General features: G+C 40.5%; 1 protein-coding gene and 2 pseudogenes across 1 annotated transcript; 2 read left to right on the top strand and 1 right to left on the bottom strand.

Annotated features, from left to right (window-relative positions):
- The first annotated feature begins 515 nt into the window (after positions 1–515).
- LOC146480179 (scavenger receptor cysteine-rich type 1 protein M130 pseudogene) lies at positions 516–1,476 on the top strand (annotated as a pseudogene).
- Positions 1,477–6,145: 4,669 nt separating this feature from the next.
- LOC146480178 (uncharacterized) lies at positions 6,146–12,067 on the top strand. The gene is made up of 4 exons (XM_085110044.1): positions 6,146–6,163; positions 6,302–6,355; positions 6,535–6,608; positions 11,028–12,067. Exons 3-4 carry the CDS (start codon positions 6,535–6,537, stop codon positions 11,803–11,805), a joined length of 852 nt encoding a protein of 283 aa, XP_084966170.1. The 5' UTR covers positions 6,146–6,163; positions 6,302–6,355; the 3' UTR covers positions 11,806–12,067.
- Positions 12,068–12,488: 421 nt separating this feature from the next.
- LOC146480177 (uncharacterized) lies at positions 12,489–13,848 on the bottom strand (annotated as a pseudogene).
- Between the last annotated feature and the right edge of the window lie 4,783 nt (positions 13,849–18,631).

Here is an 18,631-nt window from a genome sequence, read left to right as displayed (position 1 = left end):
ATTTTAGCAGAAATTTTGTCCCTCCTCTCATCACAAGTTCGACTAACAAACTTTACGTGCGATTTAAAACTGATAGCACGGGAAGTAGATACGGATTTAAAGCACATTACAGGGGTAAAGTACACTTTCTCAAACTAGATATACGAAGATAACTAACAAATTATTTCTATGTCCAGTCAAATGGTACTCTCTGAGCTACTGTGGTCTGGAGTTGAAATTGCCGAAATGCAAACAATAATATTGACCCTGAGAAGACGTTTTGCCTACGTGTAGGAAATTACATGTTGTTGTTTGTGTTGTTTTGTTCTTTTGTTTTGTTTTATTTTTTTGTGGCTTTCTTGAGGGGGGAGGGGGGGGGGGGGGTGAGGGGAGAGGGTGCATTCTCTTGACCCCACATTATTGTTGTAGCTCTTCTCGTACAATTCTAAAACTCCGCTTTTCTTTGGGTGCATTTCAAAACACAATTCCTTTTCTAAACCGTTAAACGAATCACCTGCAAAGGAAATCATAGCGATATGTCTTGCCTCGATCTACATGTTTGCTTGCCTTTTTCAAGCTCATATATTACACTGTGTATCCCCATAATTTACAAAACAGCAAGAGAGGTTGAAAGCAGTTAATGTTTGGTCTTTCATTCAAAAAACGGAAACGATACTTCCCTGACTCATGACATTTTACTTCAATTCGTTTCCAGCGGTACTCTTGAAAAATATTTTGTGACTTCGAAGAAGAAGGTCAGAAATTATTCATCAGTCTCTGATGATCAAGTTCATTTTTGCGTCTGTTATTTTCTGTTGTTTTTAATTTCTTTTATTGATTTTCGGATAACTTTATTTATTTCCAGGTATCGCAACAGGCACCATCCGTTTGAGTGGGAATTCGTTATCAGCTGGCAGAGTGGAAATATTTTATGATAATCGGTGGGGCTCAATTTGCGACAACGGCTGGGATATCAACGATGCAAGCGTAGTGTGCAGACAGCTTGGTTTCCCAAGAGCTTCTGGAGCCTTCCGTGGTGCCCATCACGGTCAGGGGTCCGGACCCATTTGGATGGATGGATTGGCCTGTTCAGGAAGCGAGTCTCATCTTTACGACTGCAGACACCGTGGATGGGGATACCATCAGTGCACTCACAGCAGAGATGCCAGTGTTGAGTGCCTTCCGGTCCGTTTAGTTAATGGAGGAGCTTACTATGGCCGGGTTGAGGTTTTCTACAAAGGAATCTGGGGCACAGTGTGTGACGATGCATGGGGTATACGAGAAGGCCACGTTGTGTGTCGCCAGCTTGGCTTTCCCCGCCGCGCTTATACCACTTATTGCTGTGCACGATATGGTAGGGGAGCTGACCCTATCTGGTTGGATAATGGTCTTGATTGTGGAGGGGGAGAGGCTTCACTGCAAGCCTGCAGTCATTCTGGCTGGGGAAACGTTGGCTGTAACCATAGCGAGGATGCAAGTGTGAGTTGTAAGACTTAATTTGTAATGTTTTTATCGGGGAACTCGGCACTCCTCATCTAACTTGCAGTGGATAAAGACAAACAGACAGTGATAGTTATCAGACCTGAACATTTACTTCGCAACGTGCTATATATGTATACCCTGGTGAAAAACTGTATTGGCTAGTTAGTAACATTCTTAAAAGTGGAAAATGAACTTACTTAGCTGTTTTATTTTTTTTACCTGGAACTAATCATGATTTAACTGAGTGATTTTACATCTCTTGTCTTTTCTGTACTTTTTCTTTCCTTTACTGCTATTTCGTCACTTTTGATTATCTATTTTCATTAGTTATTATTTACTTTTTAGTTAGAACGTACAATCTATTATAATTTGCCGTGAGATCATAAAATTTGTAATATTCAATTAAGTAATGACGTTTTTAAGTCTTGGGACCAATTTAATGAAAAGGTTTTCGCGCTGAAGTTTAAGTTTATTAAAAAATTTAGCAAAAAAGAGAGACTGGCCCGCAGGTAGCGAGAGCTAATCTAGGCGGGCCATAATTACACTGCTTAAGGATAAAATTAATATTCCAATACAATACAATACAATACAATACAATACAATACAATACAATACAATACAATACAATACAATACAACACTTTATTGACACTCTCCATAGGGGTTTTTCAGTGACAATTTACAATACAGAAATTATTGTCCAGACAATAAAAATTTTATGCTGCCCCTCGGTTAATATTTAAACTGAACAACATCAGTGTAGCTATACTGGCTAGGGTATTCCAGTAGGGGGTGTAACATATTGGAAAATTCTGGGAACCCTCTAGGCGATCTATCCTTCCCATGTGGTTTTGGACTCGACGGCAAAGAAACGTTTGAAGGGAAAGCTCATCGTAAAAGGTCTTTCAGTTTAATATTATTACAGTTATTACAATCAAAGACAGAACAAATAAAATTCAGGGGAGGTCGAGAAATCACGAGTAACACACATACAAAAAAGAAAAAAAGTCGAAAAATTGTCGAAAAACAAAACTTAACGTGTTGCAACTAATTGCCGAGACCTATTTTCTGTACTATGATAGGCGTTTCAATATGGGACTGAACTGACAATCTGAGTCGGAGTTGCTGTTATTACACACTAACGTATAAAGCTAACGGTAAAAAACGAGGTTGAGAAATGTGATGTTATATTTTAAGCCTGGTGAATAAATGATAGATGTTTTTTTCAGTCAGTGACACAGGCATACTCGAGTTTTCAACAGGAGTCGAACGTATGACCTTCCGATAACTAGTTCGGATGCTCTCCCACTGAGCAACAGGAGTCTTGTGGGAGCTAAGGCATAAAACTTAAGTTTCGTGTTTAATGACCACATCCTGCATACTGTTAGGATTTGAATGTTGATGTGTGGTACGTATATGCGACCATAGTTAATTAAAGGCAATGGTTATGAAACCTGACAAACTTCTTTGTTATATGTTTTTGTTTGCTTTTTTGGCCTTGACCCTGCACAAATAACAATAGAATTTGGAATGCTTTGGAGCAACTGACCAATCGAAACGTTTTTGTTAAGATATTCAACTGTAGTGTGAACGTTAAAACAAAGGATTGTGCAGGGTCCCGGCCCTTCCAACATAAATTGCAGCACCATCGTTTTCATTGCAAGGTTTCCCAACCAGTCCCTCAATTAACTATGATGCGACAGAATCTCCATCTGAACAAGGAAGGTCATAGGTTCGACTCCTGTAGTGAGAACTCTTTTCTTTTTGCGAGTATGCCTGTGTTGGATAAGTGTAAATACTGCAGTAACTATAATAGTATAGTTTTTACTTTCACATTTTATTATGATATAGACCTTATTCCAAAATGGCTTCTATTTTAAAGGCTGGTTTCCATATGATCGCGGATCGCAGATCGCAATAAGGTCTGCGATCGTCTGCGATCATATGGAAACTACTTCTGCGATCGTCTGCGATCCTGCGATCGTGATCGCAGAAGATAGAACCATGCTCTATCTAAAGGCCGGTTTCCATATGATCGCGGATCGCAGATCGCAGATCACAGATCGCAAACAATCGCAATTGATCGCAGACGATCACAGGAGATAGAACAAGGTTCTATCTTCTGCGATCGTCTGCGATCACGATCGCAGGATCGCAGACGATCGCAGAAGTAGTTTCCATATGATCGCAGACGATCGCAGATCGTAGACGATCGCAGACCTTATTTCGATCTGCGATCTGCGATCCGCGATCATATGGAGACCAGCCTTTAGATAGCACATGGCTCTATCTTCTGCGATCGTCTGCGATCACGATCGCAGGATCGCAGACGATCGCAGACCTTATTGCGATCTGCGATCTGCGATCCGCGATCATATGGAAACCAGCCTTAATATTCTTTCGTTTGCATTCAAATTAGCCCTACTTGCCTCGTTCAAGATAAGATATTCTTTTGATATTTGAGCTTAAGAACGAGGTAAGAAGGGCTAATTTGAATACCAACAAAAGAATATTAAATTGGTAGCCATTTTGGAATAAGGTTTATGTTACGAATTAAGTATAGGCTCACATGAGAAATGACATCTTTGCATTGTAATCGGTGTTCAAAGTATTGCAAGTGCTGAAGTTTTAATAAAGTCTACGAGTCCTCAGCTTCTACACGTTCGTAACAAGAATGATCATGATCAGTGATGGGATTAAGGGGGTGTTTACATGATACCGACGTGACTTTCATTCCGGTACGAGTTCACTCCAGTTCCCTCTTGTGGCTCTGTATTCGTTTACATGATACCAACACAAAATCTTGTACCGGAGCGAGTCATACCGGTGCGAATTCACCCTGGTAACTGTACCGGTGCGAAATTTTCATTCCGGTACGAAAACTCATTCCGATGTCATGTAAACGCGGTACGGCTGTTCAATCCGGCATGAAATCACTCTCCTGGGAGTCTAGAACGGGTAGTGCATGCGCAGACTTCGATAAGCAATCCAATATGGCGTCACCTGGGCGTCACAATCACGTCGGTCGGAATGAAGTGTCCATTCATGTGAACACGGTATGAAATCGCAATGTCATACCGGTTTCAAACTCGCACTGGGGCGAGTTTTCACATGTAAACACCCCCAAAGAATAATAGATCAGAAAAAATTTTGACCCGGATGTGTTGCAATAAACGCATGGATGCGTGATTGCCGCTTTTAGGAGTCAGTTAAAGTGATCGTATGCAAATTGTCTTCTAGTTTGCTTTTAACCGCTTCGTTTGTTTTGTGATTATTTGCGAGATTGAAGGAATTTTCGCGCAGACAAGGATGTCCTTGGGGGATTTTTCCTTCCTGTACGATACAATCGGTGGCTTGTTAAGGATTTTGTGTAGCTTAGGTTGCTGCTGAATGATGTGCCAGTGTTTCATGAGAATCTTTTTGAAATTCGGTGAGGCCGGATTGTAGGTACTGGATTAAATGATAAAATCTCTTGTTTGTGTTGTTTTGTTGGAAAGAACGTTTTTTCTGTCGGAGAACTTGACGTCGGTTAGTATTTCGAGCGTTAAAGGGTAGCCTCTTTCACAGAGTCTGTGTTCAAAGTCTTGTTTGTTTTTTACAAAGTTTTCTCCGACTGGGTTAGTTCTTAAAAGACGTAATGCTTCTCCTTTTATAAAGCCCTTTTTACAGTTTAAAGGGTGGGAAGGCGAGAAGTGTGTATATTGAAAAGTTTTTGTAGGTTTGAAATGTGTTTGTAAGTCAAGGATTTTTTGAGTTGAAAGACCAGGTCCTTTGAAAATGCCAGTGTTAAGAAAAATAGCGGGTTGAGATGACACAAGTGAACTTTATTGTAGGGTGGAACGTGTTTGCGAAGTTGACAGAATTGGAAACTTCTTGCATTGAAATGTTCCACAGTGAAAACATGTCATCAATAAATTATTTCCAAAACAAAGGTTTAGAGGGGCTAGCCATTAGCAGTCGTTTTCCTAGGTCTGCCATAACAATAACAGAGAAAGCAACTGCTGTATTAGTTCCCATGGTGACACCATGTGTTTGTATGAAGAGTCTTTCGTTAAACTTGAAAGAATTCTCTTCGAGTATGAGCCGTAAAAGTTCCCGTAAGTCGCTTGTGGGAATTGGTAAATTGTGCTCATAGTGGTCTTCGTAGTGACGACAAATAACGTCAATCCCTTCTGTTTGAGGGATGTTTGTGTAAAGGGAACTTACATCAAGGGTGGCTAAAACCACATCATCTGAGATTTGCGTGTTTTCGATTAAGTTGATAAAATCGGTTGTGTCTTTCAGATATGGCTCCTGTTTTTTAGCGATGGCTTGTAATAGTGAGTCGACGAAACTAGAAATACGCTACCAGAAACGATTGGCCTGCCGACCGGTATTTTCTTGCGGATTTTTGTCATCGTGTAAAATTCTGGTACGCGGGGTTCAGTTTAAGACCGATCGTTAACATTTGTGAGTCATTGTGTCAATAGGCACTTTACGCAACGACGACGGGAGACTGTCACCACGGCGTTCGCGCCAAAATTAGGTCATGCGCATGCGTAATCGTGAACGCCTTCATGCGTGAAGGCCGTCGTGCTCCCGGTCATGCGCATGCGTAATCGTGAACGCCTTCATGCGTGAAGGCCGTCGTGCTCCCGTCCACGACTTCAGTTCGCCTGTTTTCACGTCGACTAGTGAACGTTGATCAACTGGTGTTTTAAAAGGTGAGTATATAGGTCGAAGTATGTTATTTTCGATTAATTTAGCGCTCCATCGACATTTCTTGTCGTCTTTTTTTAAGCTGATGGATTTGCAGCCTATTTTGACCGGGTTGAGCTATATTTTTCTTCATTTTGTTTCAGTACTCAGAAAACACGCGGGCGGACTCTTCGAAGATTCTCCGAAGGCCTTCAAACGTAAGTTAAACGATTTTAAACCCATGAAACGTTCGTATTTTTTCCTATAATCAAGCTTAGTGAAGGTGAAAGCTGTTGTATATTCGGTGTTTGTTTTATAAGGCTACACGTTTAATGCTTTCTTGCAATTGTTTGGAAGCTAAACTTGATCAACCTTGCGATTTAAATTATCTCCATAGATGAATAGTGCAGCAGCAGCAGCTGAACCAGAAGTACAGCTGGTAGCAGCCACAAATTCAACGAAGAAGAAAAGGTGAGCCTTATTTAATCTTGTCACAACTAATGTAACTGTAAATGTACTGATAAACATTGCGTTTTACACCAGCATCGTGTATCTATTTTCAGTAGATTATTCAGATTATTTGATTTACATATATATCCAGTGTGTTTTGTGCCAAACACACATAAACCCTGTTTATACGAGCAGGTTCGCGGCTATAATAATACGTGGCTTATTTATCCACGGACTATTTTCTCTCTTATAAACGGCCCTATAGTTTGATTGCATCCCGGCTTATTCAGTATGTGTAATCAGGTGGTGAAACGTAATTTGTGAGAAACGTAATTTTTGAGCATAAAGCAAGAACAAGTTGGTCTTAACAGTGCGCATAGTAGTAATAGATGTTAAAAATTATCCCCGTTAGTGGATCCCCTTGGATCCCCTTGGATCCCCTTAATCAATATTCCTAAGCGTCGAGGCAATGACGTCATCTATTGTTATAACCTAGGGAAAAAATGCGTTCCTGCATACTAATAAGTGTCGAGGTTTACTAATGAGCGTCACTCTTACACAAAGGAAACAATAGATATGCCCAGGCTTGCCCGCTCTATACCCACCCCGATTGGATCTTAGGATTTGTATGGCCAGTTTGAATAAAAGCGCGCTTTCTCTTGGTAGCGTCACTCTTCCAATCCGTTTGCTGGGAAAATTTATCTCCGATATTTCAGGTTATTCGTGACGATTATCGATCATCACCGTTAAAAAACAAAACACACACACATATATACACAAAGTGGCGCTGAAAACTCTATATTTCAAGTTTGTTTGACTATTACAAGACCGTTTTCTCCTACCTATCTCGAGGAAATAAAAAACTATTAAAGTCACGCACCGTTAGTCAGTTAATTATGCGGATCCACGAGCCTTAAGTTGCATACAAATTAGTTCAGTTCTGCTGGAAAAACCCAAGGGAGTATCTTGACGCATTAGTATATAATCAATTTTATATAACTTAACAAGGATCAATTAAAACACGCGACTTATAATTGCTAGCAATAGAACCAGACAAGAGATACCGTTTAAAAAACTTTATTAAAAAACAATGAAAAAAAGAGTCCGATACACAGCGATTTTAAGCGGATGAAATTAATTAATCTTCATCTTCTTCACCCATGGAGTACTTGTAAGGATTAAATTTCTTTTGCCGACGTTTCCTCAGCCGTTTGCCATGAGCTTCATGATCATCCAAATAATTTACAAATTGAATCCGACGCCTTTTTCGCTTCGGGGCTTGTTGTGATGGGGTTTCTACTGTGGGAGGAGGGGTCAGGAAAGCAGGGTTTGAGGGTGGTGCAGGCGTGAGGCTTTCTTTGTATGGTTTTTGAGAGATAGCCGCTTGTGTTAATTCAGGTGTTACGTTAAAAGGGTTGAGGGGAGTGGGGAATGCTGCCGTTGCTGTCGAAGAATCTAGTGCCCTTGATGTTAAGTCTGGAACAGCGCTGATTATTTCTTCCGGTCGTGTTCTTGAATTTAATTGTTCTTTAAAAGCCAGGTATCTGTTTTGCAACTGAAAGTATCGTTTAGCTTTTTCATCTTCCCGGAGATCGTTTCGAGAAAGCATGCCATCCATACTGCCCTTTATTTCTTCCATGGCTGGAAGTACCGGGGGTGTCGCTATGTTTCAATTCTATTGTTTTCCTCCTCCTCTCCCTCCTCCTCCTCAATTTTGTTGTTTTCCCTCCCCCTCCTCCTCTTCCTCCTCCTCCTCTTCCTCCTCCTCCTTCTCCTCAATTCTATTGTTTTTCCTCCTCCTTATTTCTAGTGTTTTCCTTCTCCTCAAGTCTATTGCTTCCCCCACACCCTACACAATAAAAGGGGGGAACTTACTTTCTTAAACTCATTCCATGATCATGTCTCGCGTTGTAAAGAACAACCGAGGTTTCCTTCAGCTCCTTTCTGATTGCCCTTCCAAGCAGCGTCAGTTTCTCTTGAGAACAGCTACTCCACAACAGTTGCATGCGTTATTGCAAGTTATTTATAATGTACTTACAGAAAACATACCAGTGTCTGAAGAAGTTAGGGCCATATTGCGTTCGCATAAGGATGCTCTTCTAAATCTTGCTCAGCGAAATGTTCCTTACAAGACAAAGAAACGCGTCCTTGTGCAAGAAGGCAGTGGGTTTATACAAGAATTACTGACCCCTGCAATTAGTAGCTTGTGGTATCTTATGTTATAAAAAAGACCGTGGATTCTGAAATTTGGTCATTTGTGTCTCTCTTTTAACGAGTGCTGATCAACATGAAGAGAAAGATAGATTTGGTTGAAGAAGAACACGAGAGTGAACATGAAGAAAGCGAAAGTTCTGATGATGAAAGCGAGAATGAAGAACCAAGAATAAAAGATGTCTTGAACAACCTTTCCAACGCCGTTTCCAGAAAGCACGCTTCTGAACTATTGCATAGTATGGCTGCTTCTAAAAATATCTTGTTCTGGACACCTAGTGGACAAACATCTCAGAGCTGGTCGAGTATGTGTTACTCCCTCATAACGAAGATGTCGCCAAACCCCGTGCGCTCAATACTTTCCTAGATGGACTGGCAGAGCTCGGAGTGAATAAGCGACTGGTCAAAAATAAAAAAACTTCTAAGCGATTTGTTAGAAAAAGAAAGAGGATACCAGGATAAAGAGGACGAATCAGGTAATGAGGCTAATGATGAAAACTTGTCAGACAGCAGTGAAGAGGAGAAAACCAGTTCTGAAAATAGCCAACCTGAAGAGTCTCATAACAGCGGCCTGGAAAATGATTGGGAAGAAGAAGAGGCTGAGAATAGTAGCGACTCAGTTGAAAATTCAACAATAGCTCAGGCAAAAGTTCATGATCCGTGCCGACACTGCAACAGTTCACATGGATATGATACCGTAGTCATGAAATGTCCTAAGTGCTTTTGGGAAGATAACTGTAAAGTTTGCCCTATATGTGATCACAAGATTCCTCTTGAACGAAAGCACGCCAAGGAATCTCTCCGTCGATGTTATGATTGTGGAGCGATCACACACAAGGATGAAAGGACATCAAAAATGACATTCTATCCCCCTAGCGATGACGAGGATAAAGATGATTAACGCTGTCATAAGAACTTTGCTTTGTACTTGAATTGTTAAACGATTTAAATAAAGAATTTTCAGTAAATTCTGAGCGTGTTTTATTTTTTCAGTGCGCGCCAAACATAACATGCAAATTAATTTAAGCAGGCAGGAATCGCTGTGTATCGGACTCTTTTTTTCATTGTTTTTTAATAAAGTTTTTTAAACGGTATCTCTTGTCTGGTTCTATTGCTAGCAATTATAAGTCGCGTGTTTTAATTGATCCTTGTTAAGTTATATAAAATTGATTATATACTAATGCGTCAAGATACTCCCTTGGGTTTTTCCAGCAGAACTGAACTAATTTGTATGCAACTTAAGGCTCGTGGATCCGCATAATTAACTGACTAACGGTGCGTGACTTTAATAGTTTTTTATTTCCTCGAGATAGGTAGGAGAAAACGGTCTTGTAATAGTCAAACAAACTTGAAATATAGAGTTTTCAGCGCCACTTTGTGTATATATGTGTGTGTGTTTTGTTTTTTAACGGTGATGATCGATAATCGTCACGAATAACCTGAAATATCGGAGATAAATTTTCCCAGCAAACGGATTGGAAGAGTGACGCTACCAAGAGAAAGCGCGCTTTTATTCAAACTGGCCATACAAATCCTAAGATCCAATCAGGGTGGGTATAGAGCGGGCAAGCCTGGGCATATCTATTGTTTCCTTTGTGTAAGAGTGACGCTCATTAGTAAACCTCGACACTTATTAGTATGCAGGAACGCATTTTTTCCCTAGGTTATAACAATAGATGACGTCATTGCCTCGACGCTTAGGAATATTGATTAAGGGGATCCAAGGGGATCCAAGGGGATCCACTAACGGGGATAATTTTTAACATCTATTACTACTGCGCATAGTAGGGAGTGTTCATCATTTACGGGGAGAGGGAAGCGTAACGTTGAAAACTTTTTGGACCCCCCTCAACGATGAAGGAAAACCTTTTTCGCCTCCCACATCATGAAAGTAAAAACTTTTCTGAAACTCCCCCACCCCCCCCAAAAAAATGATCTTTCAATCCGTGAGAGTAAACTTCACTCCCCCCCCCCCCCTCCCATTTGCCAGCCCCCGCCCCCCATAAATGATGAACATTCCCTTAGGGGATTTGTTGAATAGGTGTGAAGAAGAAAATTGCTTGTATATATGGTGATTAAAAGTTATAGCGAGAGCACCCCACCTCCTCTCCGTCCCAGGGCTCATAACCGTGATTTTAGCCAGTATAAGGGTATATGGACAACGCTCTCCAATGCTGAGGTTTATAAAAACTATATACCTTCCAATTCACTGTTTTACTTTTCATTCAGGGAATCGCCTATGACTTGGACGCCCGAAAAGGACGAAGCCCTCTGTAAGCAAATCATTCTAATGGAACCGTTTAAATTTCGACCAAGGACAAAAGAGAGTGAAAACGCATGGTCGCAAGTTGCTGATGACTTAAAACAGATCACGTCTCTTAACATGAACGTTGACCAGAGAGCTGTTCGAGAGCGTTACAAGATACTTAAGTCCCACTTCCTTCAAAAGATGAGAGAGGAGGAAAATGGTTCCGGTATAGCGCCTCCCGAGCTGACCCCAGTTGAAGCAGCATTAGAGGAGATCATCGAGAAAGAAAAGGAGTTTGAGAAGAAGCACACCACTGAAGACTCGGATAAAAAGGAAAAGGTTGAGAAAGACAGGAAAACAGCCGAAGAGATGCGCCAGGAATCTCTAGAAACTTTCGCAGAAACGAAAAAGAGAAAGGCTTCAAGTGGCGAAGAAGAGGAAACAGAAGGAGCGAAGTTTAAAAAAAATCGGCGTTCAGGTACAGATACGCTTGCGTATCTCAAAGATAAATCAGATCAAGAGTTGGTAGTAAAGAGGAAGGAGTTGGAAATGCAGAAACAAATGCAAGAAGAACAACTAAATGAGCAAAGAAACATGAGGCAACAACAGGCCGGCATGATAGAGGCTTTCAGCAGTATGCAGCAGTCCATGCAGAGGCAACTGCAACAGCAAACGGAGCTGCAACAACAGCAGCAACAACAAAACAACCAGTTTATGATGATGATGATGCAGATGATGCAAAACATGAAAAACAGTTAGAAAATTGATTTAACTGGTTTTTTACTGACTGACAATGTTTTCGTCAGTAAAATGTTGTGTTAGAGCAAAGCAGTTGTTTCTCTATAGGTTTTATAAATTTGAGAAAAGTTTTGCAATTATACTCAGTTGAAAGTTGGTGGACACCCTTTCCTTTTATCAACGTCATTTGTAACACAAAAGCAAAAGTTTAATGTTTCTTTAATAGTTGTTTCCTCTCTTTATTATAACATTTTTAGCAATAAATGTCTGATGCTGACATGAAGTATATTGCCTTGGTTATTACAACAGCATCCCCTGTGGTACTCCCCTTTATAAGCTATAAAGGTATGTCCCCCAAATTAGTTTAGCCAGAGTGAACCGCTCCACACGCGAATCTCCCTTCTCTAACGGAGCGGTTACTCAGGCTAAACTAATTTGGGGGACATACCTATGGCTAAAATGAGATGAAGTTGATTACAACGTGTTCAAAATCTGAAGGTAGACATACGGTCAGAATTTGTTTTTTGCTAGCTAGCTAGCCTGAAACATGGTATGAATTTCGTAGGGAAATTCATCTATTTGGCCTGAAATGAGTAAGGGTTTAAAGAAATGGCCAATTAATTTTACAGTTATAAGCAGCAATAGGACTAACTAAACGCAACAACTGTTAAACACAGTTCAAAGTTTTTATCCAATACTCGATTTCACTGGAAATACGCTTCCAACGTAGGTGGATCCAAGCCAAAATACTACGATGTTACGGACTGGTAAAGACATGTGCGGGCATTCGTCAGCAGGGCACACACCATGTACATTTTGCCAACTGCGCTTAAACGAATTTTCAAGTTCTTCTTCAAATCCATAAAAGCGAAGTAATTTATAATGTCTACGAAAACCCACTCTACTGATGTTCTAACACTGCTCATTGCACTGTTGTATTCATTCTGTAGAGGGGTAATCCTGGCACCTTTGAATGGTCCTTGAAGGTGTATATTTAAGGGGTAGGCCGGATCCCCATATACACATAAGGGTTGACCAAGAGGGGAAAATGAGTGGCGTTGCAAATCGCCAAGTAAAGCAGACTCTACTAACATACCACTGTCATGTCGTTTCCCTTCAACTGGACCATACAGGTTAGCTATCAATCCATTTGGGGCGGAAAGGGACTGAAATTTTATGGCATGGACCCTCTTGTGTCCGTTGTACAGAACTCTTTGGTTTTTCCCAGGCCTAGAAACTGGCCTAACCGTTCCATCGATAAAACCCCAACAGTTTTGAAGCGGAGCTCCTTTAGCATGAATTACATCGGCATAATTCTGAAGATTGGCCCGAGAAAGCCATGGCTGGTTAAAACTTCGTAAACGGTGGTTTTGTGTTTGATAAATGAAGTTCATCATTTGGTTCGATATCATGCAAAGTTGTGGCACGGGTCTTGCAAATCTTGGCAGCATATCCGAATATCTACATGGGTATGCAAATCGTTTAAGAAAAATACACAGAGCTTCAATTCCGTCCACAACAACACGATTATAGCATCTTATTTCATCTGGAACATGCATCACTTCAGCAAGACGGTAAACGTCGTTCTTGAGGAATCTGAATTCCGACTTGCATTCATCGTCCGTTAGCAGATCAAGGTCAAACTGGTCGTAGCTCCAATACGGTAGATCAAGGTTGTTTGACTTGTTTAAATCGTACAAAAGCAAAAATTCTTCATCGTTTATCAACTTATCACTGTGAGCAAAAAGCAAGGTATCTCTAACTTCTCTTAGAGAAGGCATACCGTATATCAAGAGCAGGAATACAAATTGTTAAATCATTAGTCGATCAAATATAAACACAAGGCAAGTCAACGCGGGCCTCGTCGCCGATAAACTCGACATTTTCCCGCCGAAATGAGTGATTTGCATTTCGCGCCAAAACCAAGCGCCGTCCTAGAATCCATCGTTGCGTAACGCAACTCGACAGTCGACGGACTGAGTTTGTCGACCTAGTCACTTTCTGTCGCGAACCCCGTCGTGAAGCCATCCCGTCGTCGTTGCGTAACGTCTCTAATATTGCCCTGTTGACTACGGACAACGCCGGAATATTCAGTGCAGCATGACACCATATTTGAGCAATGTAATAATAGCAGATGCCCTCCTAAAGGCCGAGAAGATCTGGATACGAGATTACTAAGTCTCTATCTCTTTGCAGATCAGCTAGTCGCGGCTAAACGCCAAAAAAAAAAAAAAGACTAATATGTGACCATATCACACTGTATTAATTCCACTCACCCTGTCAGGGCACCGGCTGTCATGATGTCAAATCTCTGATCTTAACATGACGTGCTTGGCGTTGAAGGGGCAGTTCACGAAGTCTTTATCCGGGTGATTCTTCCTACACTTTAACAGATGATGTTGAAACTTTTTCGCCTTTATCATAATAATAATAATAATAATAATAATAATAATAATAATAATAATAATAATAATAATAATAATAATAATAATAATAATAATAGTAATCGAATATTTATCCAGGATAACCCTTCAGTATAGAATACTGTTATCAACGGGGTCCTGTTGACTAAGAATTAAAAACTTACAAATAAGAGTAATTAAGAACTGATATGTAAAAGCAAAACATGCACTACAGTAAAAATTTACAGATAAAAATCGTCCAAGGCTTTCCTGAATAAAAATCTAGAATTAATGCTTCTCAGACTTAAAGGTAAAGAATTAAATGTCGAGGCACCTAAAAAATAAAAACTACGGCATGCAAAATCTAGTTTGACCTTGGGCAGTTTTGCTGCTTTCCTATTGTTTCTAGTACTTCATCGCAGGGACAAACCAGTAACCTTTCTGGATCCCAGCGAGACCAGTCTTCGGGTACAGACCAAGTCATATCAGCGTAGAAAAACAGAACAGTCGTACACAGAGTTGTCGAACATTCGAGTTTTTTCTACCAGCTGACTGGGAATGACAACATCGTCAGCGGACGTGGATATACGCTGTTTAATTCACACGAATAGTCAGGGTCGTAACGAGGTATATGGGATCAGGGATCAAAGGCCCTGGATCTGGGATCACGAGCCGTGGGATCGGGATCAGGGATCAAGTTTTTCGACAGAAGATCAAATATCATAAAATGACAAAATTCGGTTTAATTGGACGGAAAGAGCTGCCACCGTTAAATTCAAATGTATTTTTGCAGTTACATCTTGGTCAGGTTCGAAACTGTGTGCAAACGATCTGCTGGACTGGTTTGGCTACAAAACGAGGATATTTTCCCGAATTCTTAAATATATTTATACCACCGGAGGGGGGGGGGGGGGGGGCAGGGGGCAGGGGGTTGGGAGGTTCTCGAAACACCGGATCGAAAATTGCTCAATGCCTTTACAAGTCATCGTAGCTTGTCCCACCCGTTCCTTATTAAAAAACGTGTGACTGCAAAGGTTAAGACGCAAGTTAGAAACTTTAAAACAGTTTTCAGTTTTGGATATTATTTTATCCATCAGTTTGATTTGCTTTACTTACAAATTTTGTGAATGCCTGAGTACCACAAGACTGAGTCTGCGTGAGTAGTGTGGATTAATCAATCAATCAATTAATCAATTAATCAATCAATCAATCAATCAATCAATCAATCAATCGTATATTTAGCCACGTTCTGTCCAATGAGCTAAACAATTGTTCAAAATACGTACGTGCTGAACAAAAATATAAAAATTAAAAGTATAAAGAAAAAATATTATAAAGCTTAGATATATCAAGGTTCCTTCAGTTCTCTTATATCCTGTGTCAAAGTTTCCGTTAATTCAGCATGTATATTCTCAACCGGGGACACTGCGGTCTGCCCTGCCGCGGAAATCACATGCAAGTTAGTTGGACTAATAACTGTCGGCCCAACTTTAAAAATTCTGTTCAATCACAGCAAGCGTTTATATTGCTGACGAAATGTTCTGTTCATAACACCATAGATGATTGGATTTGCTGACATTGATAACGTTGCTGTAATCAAGAAAACAAGTACGCTTGTCTCGGTAAGTAAGAACCGTGCATGAAAAATTGATTGTCTCTCTGACTGCCACTGGTAAGGAGCAAACCGCATAGGCCAGTACCATCATCAACAAAATGGGTGAGACTTTGATGTGTCCTACATTTACTCTGCTTCAGGCCGCGTCCCGGAAGCATCTCTTATTGTGCGCGCGCACAGAACGAAAAACCTTGAAACAACAGAATGAAATGATAATCATCTGAACAGCGCCAAATATAAGGACACCAGGATTGATTGCAAAAAATCTTACCCAGATGAAAGAAGTATCTATTTCCTGTTGCTACGTATAGCAATAAAACCAGAGATGCGATGAACCACACTATGAAGATCATAATTGAGGTTCGACGCGCTGTGAAAATCCGTCTATAGTTGTACGGCTTCACGATGCGATAAGATCTATTCAAAGACATCAGAGCGAGACTCCCCGAAGATGCGAAAGCCAATGTCAAGCCGAAGTATCCCTGAAATTGACACGATGCGTTATCGAAGGGCCAAATTTGTTGGGAATCGTTCTTAAACGAGGCGAACGGAGAACAACGATCAATGTTAAAAGGTTTCCCACAAATGCCAGAATGTTTAAAACACCACTGAGCTTTCTAGCACAAGCAATTAAGTCTCTCGCGAATTCAAATCCCTTCGATGCTTTTCCAGGCCGTTCATCTTTAGCAGTGACCCACGATGAATAGATGCATGGCTATCAGTATGAATCGATACGGATGGTATAGCCGATCGCTTTTCTAACTCTTACAATTCTTTATAACAAACTTGTGCAAGAGCGTCATGTACTATGTTTCAGCCCACTGGCATCATTCAATGTCAGTCACTGGGCAGATTTATACACGAGTTATTTGACAGAGGAAGGCCGTTCAATTCATCTCTGAAACGAGCAATACTCAAACTGACATTGCAGCTGTGTTGACTTTTCCCCTTTTGATGATTGTTTAATTTTGTAAAATTAATTGTCAAGTTTCACTGACGGAAATTGAAAATAATATTTGTTCAATTCAAGCTGCAGTTTTAATAAACATTCTCGTTGGCACTTTTTGGGGTTTTAATATACGAAGGTAAATGTTCTTTGTTGGCCCGTCACAATCACTAATTACCTCAGGGACCTTGCAGCCTCGACACCAAAACGAGGATGTACATCAGTGGCAGGAACATTAAAATTGAATGGGTTCCTAAAGCTCGCGATCCGTTGAACTTTTTCTTAAATTTGTTTGTGACAAAATTCTCGTTTGAAACCCAAATTAAATTTAATTGTTATAATAGTGGTTTATTAAATTCATTTATAATAAAGTTTCGATATAACACACGCGCTGATTGGTTGAAACAGCGTGTTTTATAAGAGAACAGATGCACGGAGCAACGGTGTCACGCCATCAGCCCGTTTGTGAAATGCCTGGACTTCTCTCTCGGCTTTTTAGTTATTTATTTATTACTTTATTTTTGGACCCAGACGTCTTATATAAAATAGAAAACGAAAACGAGCTCTTAGCTTCAATGGATATAGACCATCCTGTGTGTAACAGTACAAATAAAATAGCGACTAAAACCAAAAGAGGATGTACCGTCATTCTCTCTTGCTAGAAAAAAAGAGCCAAGTAGAGACATAAACAAACTGCGATTGAACAAGCTTAGAACGAAGGCAGAGACGAAAAACACCAAAGATAACATAAAATGGGCAGCTCAAGTTTTTGAACTAAAGGTGTCGTTAGCTATATTTTCGTGTAGAAAAATCAAACAAAAAATAAAGAAAACTGAAAATTTAATTAGCTAGCGAATACACACATATAATATTAAATGAGCTTACAAGATCCTAACATTTTCCGCGCAAGTTCCATCACGGTACATCACAGCTACCTCCGCTCCTCAGGGTCTGCCAAACCTCCGAATCAGCGAGCCATGCGAGTCAGGCGAGCCATGCGAGGCATTTTTTTCTTCGATTGGTCTGGAAGGTCGTCCATCATTTCACCGATAAACAATTGAAATTTGGCTACAAAAGTGCTTAAAATTGAAACATCTCGCTTCGGTTGCCAGAACTGATTGCTGGTGTGTCAAATATGAATTATGGGCGAAACGTCTTGGACGAATTTTGATATTGGAAGTGGGCGAAGATCACGTTATTCTTTCGTCAGAACATAAGATACGGCTGGGTGCAACGACTACCCTCCGCTCACCGTAGTGAAGCAAGCTTCAGAAATTGTAACGCTGGCCCTTCGAGTGGACAACTAACAGATTGTTCAAATATCCTCACCGGAGCATTGTCTGGGGGCCATAGCAGTCACAGCGGCCCAGTTTAAACAGTTCCAGCAATCCTCTTGCTCCCGTAAATTCGACTGTTGTTCATTCACAAAACACAGCGCAGCAGTTGGTATAATACCAGCCGCAAGCTTTAAGTAGTTTGTTTTCGAATTGCCATGTTAATAACGTCCAGATTTTTATGAGCCACAAATCCACCGGATTCCACTGAACATTTTACTTTTCCATCCTCATTTTTAAATGGAAAAACTATGAAGAAGGGCTGGCGTTACATTCGAACTATGCAAAGTTTGGTAACTTTGATTGCTTCATATTGACTTATTTGACAGCTTTCGTCTTGTTCAACTAATCAAATAATTCGAACCATTCTTACAACGATTGTGATTGGCTTATTTTAGCGCGCTTTATCAGAGTACAGGTGCACGCTGACACCACTTCTGTTCGCTTTGAAAATGAAGTTTGTTTTGAAAATGAGGGTGAATGCGTGGGGAAATAAAAGGATTCTTTATGATAAAACAAACAAAAAAGCCTCGACTGTGCTCTGTTCTCT

The sequence above is a fragment of the Pavona decussata genome, unplaced genomic scaffold (assembly GCF_977016875.1).
Source record: "Pavona decussata unplaced genomic scaffold, jaPavDecu1.1 SCAFFOLD_55, whole genome shotgun sequence".
In the NCBI taxonomy this organism is placed as follows: Eukaryota; Metazoa; Cnidaria; class Anthozoa; order Scleractinia; family Agariciidae; genus Pavona; species Pavona decussata.
Note: the sequence above shows the minus strand (reverse complement) of the source record. Positions and strands in the feature narration are given on the sequence as shown.

Coding starts and splice junctions, on each gene's coding strand:
- LOC146480178 (XM_085110044.1), top strand. CDS start 6,535: ATGAATAGTGCAGCAGCAGCAGCTGAACCAGAAGTACAGCTGGTAGCA. Junction 6,609..11,027: donor AATTCAACGAAGAAGAAAAG/GTGAGCCTTATT, acceptor CTTTTCATTCAG/GGAATCGCCTATGACTTGGA.